This window comes from Hyla sarda, chromosome 4, assembly GCF_029499605.1.
Source record: "Hyla sarda isolate aHylSar1 chromosome 4, aHylSar1.hap1, whole genome shotgun sequence".
NCBI classification, from domain to species: domain Eukaryota; kingdom Metazoa; phylum Chordata; class Amphibia; order Anura; family Hylidae; genus Hyla; species Hyla sarda.
Window position 1 is genome coordinate 156,029,819 of NC_079192.1, and position 15,182 is coordinate 156,045,000.

The following is a 15,182-nucleotide window of genomic DNA, read 5'->3' on the forward strand; positions in this document are numbered from 1 at the left end:
CACAGGGGGGGATCAAGAGAAAATGATGTGGCACAGTGGGTAAAATAAAGGGAATGATTTGGCACAGATGAATATAGTGGCACAGGGGGGATCAGGGAAGGAGGAAGATAAATGATTTGGCTGGTGTAAGGAAAGAAGCAGGAGACCACTGTTTAAACATTGGTCTTCTAGTTCTGTGCTGGGGCTTCTGCAGGGAGGTGCAGCAGGACCCTGGGACCCTTACTTGGGTATTGGCTGTACCCTCTGACGGCGGCCCTGTGTACAAGGTAGGGCCGACACATGAGCTTGCTTATCCGCTATTGTGGGTGTTTTGTCCCCTAATGGAAGTGTTTTGTCTCCTACTGTCCCCTATCAGGAATGTTTTATCCCCTAATGGGAGCGTTTTGTCCCCTATTGGGTGTGTCCACGACCGCTATTAGGAATGTCCACTATTCAGAGGGAGCAAATACATTAAGTCTTATGGGACTCTACCGGGGAATTAAAAACTGTCCACTCTTGGGAGGTGTCCACTAAGGGAGATTTCACTGTACATTACAAAGTCTTTTAGTTTCAGAGATTCCACTGCCAGATCCGGCTGGAAAATTTCAAAACGGGGCCCTCCTGTATCCCAGCCAGACCAGACTGCGAGCGCCCGGTTTTGAAATTTCCAAGCGGGATCCAGCAGCTGGATCTCTGGAACGTGGTGTGAATGCACCATGATATTCCTTTGTACAATTTATTTGGGGAAATGATAGCGACTACATACAAAATCTAGAAACCAATAAAGACAAGTTTATCATAGTAAGAATTCACTCATGTGTAATGGGTTTATGTTTCTCTAAAACCACATTTCAATTTTTTATTTCACTCAATTTTATAAAAAAAAAATCTATATATATATATATATATATATATATATATATATATATATATATATATATATAGATTATAGAAAGGTGGGCAGCACTGTTAAGTGTATGCTGGTGCTGCAGGTAAACCCGGTCACAGGTCCAGTAAATCCAACGTAGAAAGCAGCAGCACTCAATTCCGTGGAAAAATGTGTGGCTTTATTCAACCAAACATACAGGAGGCGACGTTTTAGCTGTCTCACACAGCCTTTGTCAAGCCTTGAGAGGCTTGACAAAGGCTGTGTGAGACAGCTGAAACGTCGCCTCCTGTATGTTTGGTTGAATAAAGCCACACATTTTTCCACGGAATTGAGTGCTGCTGCTTTCTACGTTATATATATATATATATATATATATATATATATATATATATATAAATAAAACTGGTAAAGCAACAGAAAGTGAACAAAACCTCTAGTTCGCGGAGCAGATGCTGGTCAAAATGTATTTAATAATTTTTTTAAATCAGATTTTTCCTTTCCCCCCCCCCCCCAAAAAAGACTTATTCAACTTTCATGTAAGCAAAAGCAGGTAATATGGAAATTTTAGCACAACACTGCAGGAAGTTACTGTCAGTTATTACTGTACTGTGCTATACATATCCTACCAGATCTCTAATTCTAAACGCACAATGAGTATGTAAATATTTTTCTTCAACATTACAATCATGCTGTATAAGTTTCTAACATAAACTTGGAATTAAACCTTTTAAACTTTTAATTCATATATACATGTATGTGTACATAAGCCTATCCATATGGCCAAATGGCAAGAAGTATAGCGCTGTCATGTTAGTATATTGCAAGTATACACATTACAACTTTAATCATTCTAACCTGGCTACGCTGCGCTACATATAATATTCCAAGTACTCTATGTTTTATTAGAACGTCTAATGTTTGTCTGAAGCAGCAAGACATTAAACCTTGGACTAGATATAAAGAGAGAATGAATCCAATTGATATAAAATTGACTTTCAAGCCCCTGAGGGGACAGAAAATGAGATTTCCTTGGACAATAACACAATAGTTGGCAAAGAAGAGAGTCATTAAACATTGATTATGTTAGATACAAGGTTATTTCATCTTTAAACTTGGATATACTTTTTTATTTCCGATTTGCTTCTAATATATTGTAGATGCCTAACTCAAATAATTTATAAACCTGGGAAGCTGATTTCTACAGATTTAGAACAGCTTACTCGGAGAACATGAATTATGTTATAATATAGTATAGCATTTAATACCAGACTGTAAAATAATAAGTGTACGTATGATAGCTCAGGACAGTCTAAGCAATAATTGTTAATAAAAAAAAACGCAACCGATGATTTATTGTACAGAACTGTGAACATGATGTCTTAGCTCAGAAGATCCATATTACTATAATTTTCTTTAAAGGTGTACTCCGACGGAAATTTTTTTTTTTTTTTTTAAATCAACTGGTGCCAGAAAGTTAAACAGATATGTAAATGACTTCTATTTAAAATGTTTAACCCTTCCAGTACTTATCAGGTTCTGCATGTTCCAGAGGAAGTTCTTTTCTTTTTGAATTTTCTTTCTGTCTGACCACAGTGCTCTCTGCTGACATCTCTGTCCATTTTAAGAACTGTCCAGAGTAAGAGAAAATCCCCATAGAAAACATATGCTGCTCTGGACAGTTCCTAAAATGGACAGAGATGTAAGCAGAGAGCACTGTGCTCATGATGTCAGCAGAGAGCTCTGTGTTCCAAAAAGAAAATCATTTCCTCTGTAGTATTCAGCAGCTAATAAGTACTGGAAGGATTAAGATTTTTTAACTTTCTGACACCAGTTGATTTAAAAGAAAAAAGTTTTCCACAGGAGTACCCCTTTAAGCTGTAATATCAGGAAGTATTACTTTACTGAGAGAGTAGTGGATGCATGGAACAGCCTTCCTGCAGAAGTGGTCGCTGCAAATACAGTGAAGGAGTTTAACCCCTTAACGACGCAGGACGTATATTTACGTCCTGCGCCGGCTCCCGCGATATGAAGCGGGATCGCGCCGCGATCCCGCATCATATCGCGTCAGTCCCGGCGCTCATCAACGGCCGGGACCCGCGGCTAATACCACACATCGCCGATCGCGGCGATGTGCGGTATTAACCCTTTAGAAGCGGCGGTCAAAGCTGACCGCCGCTTCTAATGCGAAAGTGAAAGTGACCCGGCTGCTCAGTCGGGCTGTTCGGGACCGCCGGTGTAATCGCGGCGTCCCGAACAGCTGACAGGACACCGGTAGGGCCCTTACTTGCCTCCTCGGTGTCCGATCGGCGAATGACTGCTCCGTGCCTGAGATCCAGGCAGGAGCAGTCAAGCGCCGATAACACTGATCATAGGCGTGTTAATACACGCCTGTGATCTGTGTAAAAGATCAGTGTGTGCAGTGTTATAGGCCCCTATGGGACCTATAACACTGCAAAAAAATGTAAAAAAAAAAGTGTTAATAAAGGTCATTTAACCCCTTCCCTAATAAAAGTTTGAATCACCCCCCTTTTCCCATAAAAAAAATAAAACAGTGTAAAAAAAAATAAAAATAAACATATGTGGTATCGCCGCGTGCGTAAATGTCCGAACTATAAAAATATTTCATTAATTAAACAGTACGGTCAATGGCGTACGTGCAAAAAAATTCCAAAGTCAAAAAAAGCGCATTTTTGGTCACTTTTTATACCATTAAAAAATGAATAAAAAGTGATCAAAAAGTCAGATCAAAACAAAAATCATACCGATAAAAACTTCAGATCACGGCGCAAAAAATTATAGGGGTCAGAAGATGACATTTTTAAACGTATAAATTTTCCTGCATGTAGTTATGATTTTTTCCAGAAGTGCGACAAAATCAAACCTATATAAGTAGGATATCATTTTAATCGTATGGACCTACAGAATAATGATAAGGTGTAATTTTTACCGAAATATGCACTGCGTAGAAACGGAAGCCCCCAAAATTTACAAAATGGCATTTTTTCTTAGATTTTGTCGCACAATTATTTTTTTTTCCGTTTCGCCGTGCATTTTTGGGTAGAATGACTAATGTCACTGCAAAGTAGAATTGGTGACGCAAAAAATAAGCCATAATATGGAAAATTGAAAGGGTTATGATTTTTAAAAGGTAAAAACGGAAAAACGGAAAAACCCTGAGTCCTTAAGGGGTTAAGCATGCATGGGATAAGCACAAGGCTATCCCTCATATAAGATAGGGCCAGGGACTATTGATAGGATTCAGATTATTGGGCAGACTAGATGGACCTAACAGATCTTGTCTGCGTTCACATTCTATGTTTCTAGTTTGGCAAAAAATATACCTTTTCTGTAGCACTGAATATTGTCAGGTAACATAAGCTTTGTTGAGATAAAATAGTAAAGCTTAGGCGTTTGATCTAAAGATAATCATTGCATTAATACTAATATTTGTAGTGATCTCACCTTCTGAAAATGGTTCCCATTCATACAATCGGCCCATAAATGGCTTGTTGTTGTAGGATGCACACTGCACTTCTCTTGTGCCTCTGTTGTTACCAGAACACAGCTGTGAAAACAAACAACCAGACAAGAGTTTATAATGCAGACTTAATGACTGTTTCTACAATGATTTTGTATAATGCTGAATTTTTAAACAGTGACATAATATACACATCCTCAACTTGTTAAAATATAAAACCGTATTTATACTTAGAATTTGGTTGTAACATACATGGGTCCTGAAAATAGCTGATTTTAAAAGAGCCATTTGAACTCCACCTTCTGATGGTCATGTTACAAAAAAGAAGTGGTTAAGAACAGGTCCAATTATAGCATCATTTGGGAGCATATAGGGGGGAATAAAAAATAAGATACATGCAGATACTGTATGTGGCTAAACACTTTGTATAATTGTCTACTAGGATATACTATAACATTTTTGATCTACAGGAAGGATCCTTATAGATCATAACAATTAAAAGACCAAGGTCAGAGACAGGAGTCCCTGCTCCTGTATATACCGAGCAATGAGGGATACACTGTTTGCCACACTGCTTAGTTCCCATTCACTGGGCCAGAAATCATTTACCACCCAAGCTGTATGCATCACCGCTTACTCACATTTGATATTAACCCCTTAAGGACTCCTCGCCTTCAAAAAAATCATAACTTCTTTATATTTTCATCCGCAGAGTAGTATGAGGGCTTGTTTTTTGCGTGACCAGTTGTCCGTTGTAATGCCATCACTCACTTTACCATAAAATGTATGGCGCAACCAAAAAAATACAATTTGTGTGGGGAAATTAAAAAGAAAACCGCAATGTTGCTCATTTTGGAAGATTTTGTTTTCACGCCGTACAATTTATGGTAAAAATGACATGTGTTTTTTATTCTTCGGGTCAATACGATTAAAATGATACCCATGATAACATATTTTTCTATTACTTTTGCGCTTAAAAAAATCGCCAACTTTTTATCCAAATTAGTACGTTTAAAATCCCCCTATTTTGAAGACCTATAACTTTTTCATTTTTCCGTATAAGCGGTGGTATGAGGGCTCATTTTTTGCACAGTGATCTGTACTTTTTATTGATACCATATTGCTTATATAAAACTTTTAATCCATTTTTTTTTTTTGGAATAAAATGTTATAAAAAAGCAGCAATTTTGGACATTTTTTTTAACGTTCACGCTGTTCCCCGTACGGTATCATTAACATTTTATTTTAATAGTTCAGATATTTACGCACACGGCGATACCAAATATATATATAAAATATTTTATAAACATTTTTGGGGGGTGAAATAGGGAAAATGGGACAATTTATGTTTTTATTGGGGGAGGGGGTTTTTCAAATTTTTTTAATTTTATTATTTTTACTTTTTTTACTTTTATTTTCATTTGACTGCTAATACTGTTCAGTGCTATGCATAGGACATAGCACTGATCTGTGTTATCGGTCAACTTCTGCTCTGGTCTGCGGGAAGGCGGATCAGAGCAGAAGACGCCAGGAAGGCAGCGGAGGCAGGTGAGGGGACCTCCGTCTGCCATGCCGGATGATCGGATTGCCGCGGCAGCGCTGCGGGCGATATGATCATCCATTTTAGTGACCGCAATGCTGCAGATGCCGTGATCTGTATTGATCACGGCATCTGAGGGGTTAATGGCGGACATCCGTGGGATTGCAGATTTCCGCCATTACCAGCGGGTCCCTGGCTGCGATCAGCAGCCGGGACCTGCCGCTCATGATCCCGGCATCGCTCCAATGCTTGCATTTATGCTTAGGATGTAAATGTACGTCCTGGTGCGTTAAGTACCAGCTCACCAGGACGTACATTTACGTCCTGCGTCCTTAAGGGGTTAAAGGGGTCACTCATCTTGACATTTATGGAATATCCATTCTTTTAACGCAATGTTCATTTAAATCTATGGAATTTGTGCTACGTGCATAAAACAGTCTGCATAACTGTTTTGGGGTTCAGGCTCAGGATCCAGCAAGTAGGCTGGGCAGGGCAAGGGGACCCTTGATTTTTAGATAGGTGCAGGTCCCATGCCTCAGCATTTGGCTTTTCTGACCACCTTTAGGTGATGCAACCAGGCAGGAGGAGCCAGAAAATCAGGAAGTAGCAAGGTGGGACAACCTCTTCAATACATATCCACAGGAAAAAAAAAGCACATTAGTGTGGGTCTACAGTAAAATCGGTGAATAGTTTTTACAGAAGTGGATCTTACACACATTTAAATAGAAAAGGAAAAAAATACATAAAAATGAAGTTTGTATGCAAATTTTGTTACTGTATAAGATAAAATATAATATGAATAAAAATATCAGCAGGTACTGGACCTTAAAGGGGTACTCCCGTGGAAAAAAAATTTAAATTCACTGGTGCCAGAAAGTTAAACAGATTTGCAAATTACTTCTATTAAAAAATCTAAAAAAAATAAGAAATGCATTTCCTCTGATGTCATGACCACAGTGCTCTCTGCTGACCTCTGCTGTCCATTTTAGGAACTGTACAGAGAAGGAGAAAATCCACATAGCAAACATATGCTGCTCAGGACAGTCCCTAAAATGGACAGCAGAGGTCAGCAGAGAGCACTGTGGTCATGACATCAGAGGAAATGCATTTCTTTTTTGGATTTCTCTTTAGTATACAGCCCCTAAAAAGTACTGGAAGGATTAAGATTTTTTAATAGAAGTGATTTACAAATCTTAAGCCACTAGAGAAGGAGAGAGCACACTGTACAGCTTAAGCATGCAGATATACGATACCACTGGTATACACAGGCAGCCTCCGGACCCGATAAATAACAACGCAGCACCTGCGGGGTGCACTTACTAGATAAAGTATCAAACAATACAATAAAAAAAGTAGCGTGCACTCACCGCGCGTAAACAGCTGCAGGCCCGAGGTCCGGGATCACCGCGGCATAGACGAAGACGGTAAGGGGAGCTCAGAGGGCCCCTCTGAGCGCCCCTTACCGTCTTCGTCTATGCCGCGGTGATCCCGGACCTCGGGCCTGCAGCTGTTTACCCGCGGTGAGTGCACGCTACTTTTTTTTATTGTATTGATTTACAAATCTGTTTAACTTTCTGGCACTAGTTGATTTAAAAAAAAAAAACGTTTTCCACGGGAGTACCCCTTTAAAGCATTAATTTAAGTCGTTAATTTAGGATAGTAGTTCCTTTAAAGATGGTGCCCCCAACAAGCTGCATAGAGTGTGATGCCACTTAGGTCCCCTGCAATACCGTACCTAACTATATAAGTGATGCCACTTAGGTCCCCTGCAATTCCCTACCTAACTATAGTATATAAAACTTCACTTTTATTTCACTATTATTAAAAAGTCCCCTGTAGTGAATAAAATTAGCAGGCTATTCCCTCAACTAGTGTAACTTCTCCTATCTGGAGTTCACAGTAATATGTACTTGACAGTGGCTGCAGACCACTGTCGATTGGGGAAAGTGCTGCAAATAAAATGTAATCAATCTGTCACTTTTTAATAATAGTGAAATAAAAGTGAAGTTTTATATACTATAGTTAGGTAGGGAATTTTCAATAGGGGTTTTTTACCCCGTCACTCCGGTGACTGGGGTTTGGAGGTTTTTCTTGGTCTATTTAACCCCGTTCCCCCCTGGGCATTAAAGTTTTTATATGCCAGTGCGTCCTATAGGGCGAAAAATACGGTAAGTTGTAGTCTGTGGTGGAATAGGAAGTGTTCAATATTCCCATCGCACAACCAAAGGAAAAACAGAGCATCAATACAGGTTTTCCTTGTTTTCGTCATTTGGAAGATGGTTTTGCAACACATTTACGTGTGCAACAAATCACTAAGCCATCTAATAGGGCTTCACAACATTGTATTAATTTATATTTGTTACGAACTTCAGGAACTATTTTATTCGTAATGAATACGAATATCGCTGTGATTCGATCACGCGAATCGCTTCATTAAACTCCAGTGGCTGGGCATCTAAAATGGCAGGTCCACATGTGAGGACATGGGGTAAGGAATCCTGGGAAGGCGGGAACAAGAATCGGCGGGATGACCCTGAATCACATGCAGCATGCAGCCTATCAGCAGCCAGCCACCCCTGTGATGTCAAAGCCTTATATAATCGGCAGCCATCTTGCAGCCAGTCACATCAGCGTTCTATTACAGAGAGAGAGAGGGGGACAGACAGGGCTGTGTGTTGCACAGAAAATAATTTTTGAAGCAGCGATTTACCTCCCAGTCACATCAGCATTCTATTGCAGAGAGAGAGGGACAGAGCAGTGTATTGCACAGAAAAGCTTTTTTACAGCACTGATAGGGAAGGGAGTGAGATTGAGAGAGAATGTGCAATTTTGGGTGTAGTACACAGCGACTGTGTGCTACAGCACTGGTGTGTACAACACCTGAAAATCTAATAGTCGCCACCCAGTTAGGGTGAGCAGAGCACTAAAAGCGTATTGTCCTCTATTAAGTGTAACCTGTGCGTACATCTAAGTGGTGTACCATTTTGTTCCTGTTAAAGTCTTAAGGGCCTAGATACTATGAAAGGCCAGCCAAAAGTACACATCTGCTGGTGTTTTAGACTAATACTGTTTTAACCCCTTAAGGACGCAGCCCTTTTTCACCTTAAGGACTGAGCCCTTTTTCGCAATTATGACCTCCGTCACTTTACGAATTAATAACGCGAAAACGCTTTTACCGAATATTCTGATTTTTGGCGTTCATTGCATCCTTTTTTGGTGAAAAATCCCAAAATTTCATGAAAATTTTGCATTTTTCTAACTTTGAAGCTCTCTAATTGTAAGGAAAATGGATATTCCAAATAAATTTAATTTTTCTTCACAAATACAATATGTCCACTTTATGTTGGCATCATAAAATGGACATACTTTTGCTTTTTGAAAAAATTAGAGGGCTTCAAAGTAGAGCAGCAATCTTCAAAAATGTCATGAAAATTGCTAAATCTGAAGGGACAGATGTTACAGAACTACAACTCCCAGCATGCCTGGGCAGTCGAGGCATGCTGAGAGTTGTAGTTTGCAACATCTGGAGGGCTACTGTTTGGGCACCACTGTAACAGTGGTCTCCAAACCGTGACCCTCCAGATGTTGCAAAACTACAACACCCAGCATGTCCAAACAGCCTTTGGCTGTCTGGGCATGCTGGGAGTTGCAGTTTGGCCCCCCTAGTGGTTGCCACAGTAAAGATCGATTTACTTTCACTTTCAATTCCCCCCCCCACCCCCACTGTCGATTCCCTACCTGAGCAAAGATCCAGCAGGCTCCAGCGAAGATTCCAGGTATCTTCTCCTGCAGGTACGGCCTCCATCTTCTTCCCAGAGCCCCTCGACATCCAGGGGTGGGCAGAACGGGGGTTGCCATGGCAACCCCCTGTCCTGTGCTGCCATTCTGAGTAATGGCAGGGGATAGGAGGAGATCACAGCTTTGCGACCTCGCTCCTATCCTTTAGGCTGATCGTGGCTGTTGCTGACAGCTCCGATCAGCCCTATTTTTCCGGGTGATCGGGTCACCAGAGACCCGATCAGCCCGGAATTGGAGAAAATCGCATGTCTGAATTGACATGCGATTTTCTCCGATCGCTGACATGGGGGGGTCTCAGGATCCCATGGGCGATGTGCCAGGGTGCCTGCTGAATGATTTCAGCAGGCATCTGGCTTCGGTCCCCAACCGGCTAGCGGTGGGGACCGGATTTCCCACGGGCGTATGGATGCGCCCTCGATCCTTAAGGACTCGGAATGCGTATCCATACGCCCTGTGTCCTGAAGAGGTTAAACACTAGAAAAAATAAATAAGGGGTTGGTGCAGCTCACAATTTACTACTGTCCGAGGTATCGGGGCAATCACTTATACCCAAAGTGATGAAATAATCTAAATATGTTGTGCAAAAATAGCCCAAACCTCAGGATAGTAGTTAAAAAAAAAAAAAAAAAGATTTTAATTGCTTATATTCCTCACACAGGGCCCTTGTGGGAGGAAAAATAAATGACAAATCTAACATATAAAATATGCAATGACAAAATAAATGTAAAAAATTTACTGTATAAAACATACAGTGAATTACTAAATTCAGCTACTGGACGTCCGGATACTAAACAGTCTGTGTATGGTGAAATAATGTTGGTTGAATGTCCATAAAAGTTATTGCAGTAGTGATTAAATATTACCCGTTCCTGGTGATGGTATCGTGCTGTGATGTTTAAGTCCATGCAATGCTCCTGCTGATTAGTAAGCGCTGGCAGGCGCTGAATGTGGCTGATCCAGACTGCGCTAGACCCAATGTTTTGCCACACAGTAACACTCCTCGTGGCGGCGGTGTCTGACGTCAGCCAGGGAGGCGATCGCAGAATTGGATCTTGGAAGATGGGTTGCAGGATCTCTGTTGGCAGCAGAGAGACAGGACGGCAAGGAAGATCTCACAGCAAGCGCATCTCCAAGTGGATGGATTGAAGGAGGTAGATGACAATAACAAATTGTATAAATTACGGACTCACAGCAGCTAGTACACACTGTCGGGTTACAGTGGGTTCTATGTGGTCATAGGCTAGAACGCGTTTTCTGGGTTCTCAGGCAAATAACTCTAGACGCCTTCCTCAGTAGCTGAGGAAGGGGTCTAGAGTTATTTGCCTAAGTACCCCAATCTGCTACTTGGCGGTGTGGCAGTTTTTCATCAAGCAACCGGAGGATGTTAATCTGGCAACATGCAAGATGTGTTGGCAGAAGGTGAAGCGTGGCCAGGTCCCAATGTTGGCACCACAGCCCTGCGTCACCATAAAGCGACCTGGGAGAACCGTGGCTCCGATGTGGTGGTCCAGCCTGTTGCATCACCCAGTGGCACACTGCTCCCTGTTTCCACCAGCCAAGGCTGTGTGTCATACCCATCTTCTGTTGCTCCGAAAGCTCCTGCTCCTCCTACTTCGAGTCAGCCATTCCGTCAGCAATCCATCAGCAAAGCCATGTCCAAGAGACAACAGTATGCGCCCACTCATCCAACGGCACAGAAGCTGAATGTCCTCCTTTCCAAATTGCTGGTGCTGAAGTCCCTCCCTTTTCAAGTGCGGGACTTTGCACCTTTCAGAGAACTGATGGCTTGTGCCGAGCCGAGGTGGAGCGTCCCAAGCCATCATTTCTTCGCGAAGGAGGGAGTACCAGCCCTGCACAATTTTGTGGAACAGAAGGTGGGCCTGTTAAGCCTGTCAGTGTGTACCAAAGTGTACGGCAGCACCAACGTGTGGAGCTGTAGCTACGGTCAGGGACAATACATGTCCTTTACGGCTCACTGGGTGAATGTGGTTCCTGCTCAGCCACAACAGCAACTTGGAGGTCACACCACTTCCACCTCCACACTCTCAGGCCGTTGGTCCTGTGACAGTGTGCGACTCCGACTCTTCATCCTCCACATACCCTCAGCCTCCCCTCCACAGACAAGTCTCAAAACCCCACAGCAAAGCTGTGACCAGGAAGCCTGAGCCATGCGCCCTGCATGGCACACATGTTCAATCTGGTTGTCAAGCGGTTCCTGAAGTGTTCCCCCCATCTGCAAGACATCCTAACAATGGGAAGGAAACTTTGCATGCACTTCAGCCACTCGTACACCGCAAAGCACACCCTCCTTGAGCTGCAGCGTCAGAACGGTATCCCCCAACATAGTCTGATTTGCGACATTTCCACACGTTGGAATTCCACCCTCCATATGTTGGAACGACTATACAAACAGATAAAAGCCATCACCAATTTCTTAATGATCCAGATGAATAGGGGGACTCCCCTGAGTAACTTCAATGTCAACCAGTAGCAGCTCATATGTGACACCTGCAGTTTGCGCTGGCCCTTTGAGGAAGCCACATTATTAGTCATTCGCCAGGATTATGGGATGAACAACGTCATTACAGTGCTTCATTTACTACAAAATGTGTTGTAAACGATGGCTGGTCAGGGCACTGGTGAAGTGGCGCCTTCATCTCTTGGCCACATTAGCCCCGTGGGCTGAACTGGAGGAGGAGGGAGAGGGGCACAGTGGAGCACAGTTTAGGTTTTGCGAGATGTGTGGTTTTTCTAGTCATCTGACAGTAGTGGAGGAGCAGGAGCAGCAGGAGAGCTAGTGGGTTTTGAGGAAGACGAGACAGAGGAATCGGACACACCTTGGCAGTATGCAGTGGAGATGGAGACAGGGAGTCCCTCCGAGTCACTTACACAAATGGCACGATGCATGCTCACTTGATTGCGTAGTGACCGCTGAATTTTCACCATTTGGCAGCGGGATGACTTCTGGCTCTCCACTTTATTGGACTCTTGCTACCGGCACAAAAGGGGGGCCTTTTTTACACCCACTGAGAAGGAAGACAAACTGACCTACTACAGAGACAGTAGTCAGTTGGCCGATGCCTATCTGCGCCATCGTCCATCCTCTCGCAGGTCTGACTAAGGGGCCCACATTCCACTGCCATGGCTGCTGGATAAGAGTGGGGTGGCAGGAGCAGTACCAGCTCCATAAGCAGTAGCCTGAATAGCTTTGTTCACCTGCATAGTGAAGCAACTCATCATCAGCAGGTAGACCTGGAGCAGGACCTGAACCAGCAGGTGGTGGCATACCTTGCCAATACACCTTGAACATCTGCTGGACTTCTGGGCAGCCAAACTTGAGTTGTGGCCGCAACTAGCGGCCAGTAGTGTGCCATCCGAGCAGGTGTTTAGTGCGGCGGGGGCCATAGTAACCCCAAGGAGAACTTGTCTGTCCACGAAAAATGTGGAGAGACTGACCTTTGTGAAGATGAATCAGGCATGGATCAGCCAGGATTTCCACCCACCAATGCCTGATGCATCAGAGTAGATTGACCATGGTGCCACACCAATGTAACACTCACGTTTCAGAAGACAGGAACTCCGATGGATGTGGATCCGCTGGACCTGTGTGGCAGATGACTCGGACCATACCAGGGAGTGGAGTCTAAGGTGCTGCTGGTTTTCACCAGAGCCCGCCGCAAAGCGCGATGGACTTGCTGCAGCAGGTGGCACCCAGGTCGCTACCCCTGGCACGGCTCGACCACACAGGCAGCTGAGGAGATGCGAGGCACAGGAGGCATAAGGCAGCTCCTAGTCAGGATAGCAGAAGGTCAAGGCAGGTGGCAAAGTAGCATAGTCAGGACGTAGCAGGAGGTCAGTAGGCAGGCGGCAGAGGAGCAAGGTCAAGTCACAGAGCAAAGGATCAGATACACGTAAGGAAACTCTCAGGAATGCTTTCCCTCAGGCACAAGGCAACAAAGATCCGGCAGGAAAGTGAGGAGGGTGGAGGAATATATCAATGAGCCACAGGTGAATTACACTAATGAGCGCACTGGCCCTTTAAAGCTCCGGCGCGCGCGCCCTAGGGGTCGGGGACACGTGCGCCGGAGCAGAGGCACAGAGGCTGGGGCAGGAGAAGCACCAGGTGAGTGACGTACTGGGGCTCACATGCAAGTCCCAGCCCCGCCGGCAACAGCAGGTAACGGGGCCCTGCGCTCACTGCCAGCGTGTGCGAACAGATCGCATAACGTAACAACCAACACTTCACAAATATGGATAGTGCAAAACATATTTAAGGTGCTGCTCCCTAGTCACAGACATTCCTCTGCATCAGACCACAAGTATTGAGGACATGCATTAGCTAAAACTCAACTTTTCTTAGGATAAAATATATGTACCCAACATTTTTTTTAAATCAAGCAAAAGGAAAGGTGTGCAAAAAACACCATGTGCCACCTACACCACCAAGTATTGATATGATGCAAAGACCTCTAAAAGGTGAAAGGGAACAACGTATGGTCCATTGTAACCGGAGGGGGTAAAAACTTCCCCTGTAAGGCCCTAGTCTTCCATTATTAATTCCCTTCTTGGCAAGTGTTACGTGCCCTAAAAAGGGCAGCCCCACACAGGAACCTCTCTCTATTTCCACCTACAAATACTACCATTTCACAGGGTTTTTAAGTGGAAATAGGGAGAGTTTTCTGTGTGGGGCCACCCTTTTTAGGGTGAGTAACACTTGCCAAGAAGGGAATTAATAATACGAGAGTAGAGCCTTATAGGGGAAGTTTTTACCCCCCACCGGTTACAATGAACCATACGTTGTTCCCTTTCACCTTTTAGAGGTCTTTGAACCACATAAATACTTGGTGGTGTAGGTGGCACATGGTGTTTTTTGCACACCTTTCCTTTTGTATGATTTCCCCAAAAATTTTGAGTGCATATATCTTATCCTAAGAAAATTATTAAAAGTTACGTTTTATGTAATGCATATTCTCAATACTTACTTGTGCACACTAACACTTTTACAAAAGAGACCGTTTTCTTCTGCCTACTTGCCTCAGCTACTATTCTGATCCTGCCAACCGCCTGATGCCACACATCTGATGCCAAGTTCTCCTTTTTTCACCCACATTTGTCACCCGGTACGGTTATTGCCACCCACCACCCCACTATGTCACCGGGTCACTTTCAGGATGCTGCTGATGCCACCTCCAGGCTGTCTCATACTGCCACCATATGTTCTCCTCATGCTAATGCCAGCCCCAGGCTGTCTCATTCTGCAACCGTATGTTCTCCTCATGCTGCTGCCCCCTCCAGGCTGTCTCATTCTGCAACTATATGGTCTCTTCATGCTTCTGCCATGCTGCGTCATTCAGCCACTGCATGGTCTCCTCATGCTGCTGACAACTACAGGTTGTGTCATTCAGCCACTATATGGTCTACTTATGCTTCCACCACCTCCAGGCTGTGTCACTGTACCGCCATGTGGTCTCCTCATGCTGCTGGCACATTAAATAAAA

At 43.6% G+C, this 15,182-nt stretch overlaps 1 protein-coding gene across 12 annotated transcripts in view; it reads right to left on the reverse strand.

The window, feature by feature from the left end:
* THSD4 (thrombospondin type 1 domain containing 4) overlaps window positions 1-15,182 on the reverse strand; it is an 874,264-nt gene that overhangs the window by 473,268 nt on the left and 385,814 nt on the right. For all 12 annotated transcript variants that reach the window (XM_056572467.1, XM_056572461.1, XM_056572466.1 and 9 more), the window contains one exon: window positions 4,331-4,433. In XM_056572467.1, the coding sequence (XP_056428442.1) occupies window positions 4,331-4,433 (103 nt within the window). The remainder of the gene's footprint in view (window positions 1-4,330; window positions 4,434-15,182) is intronic.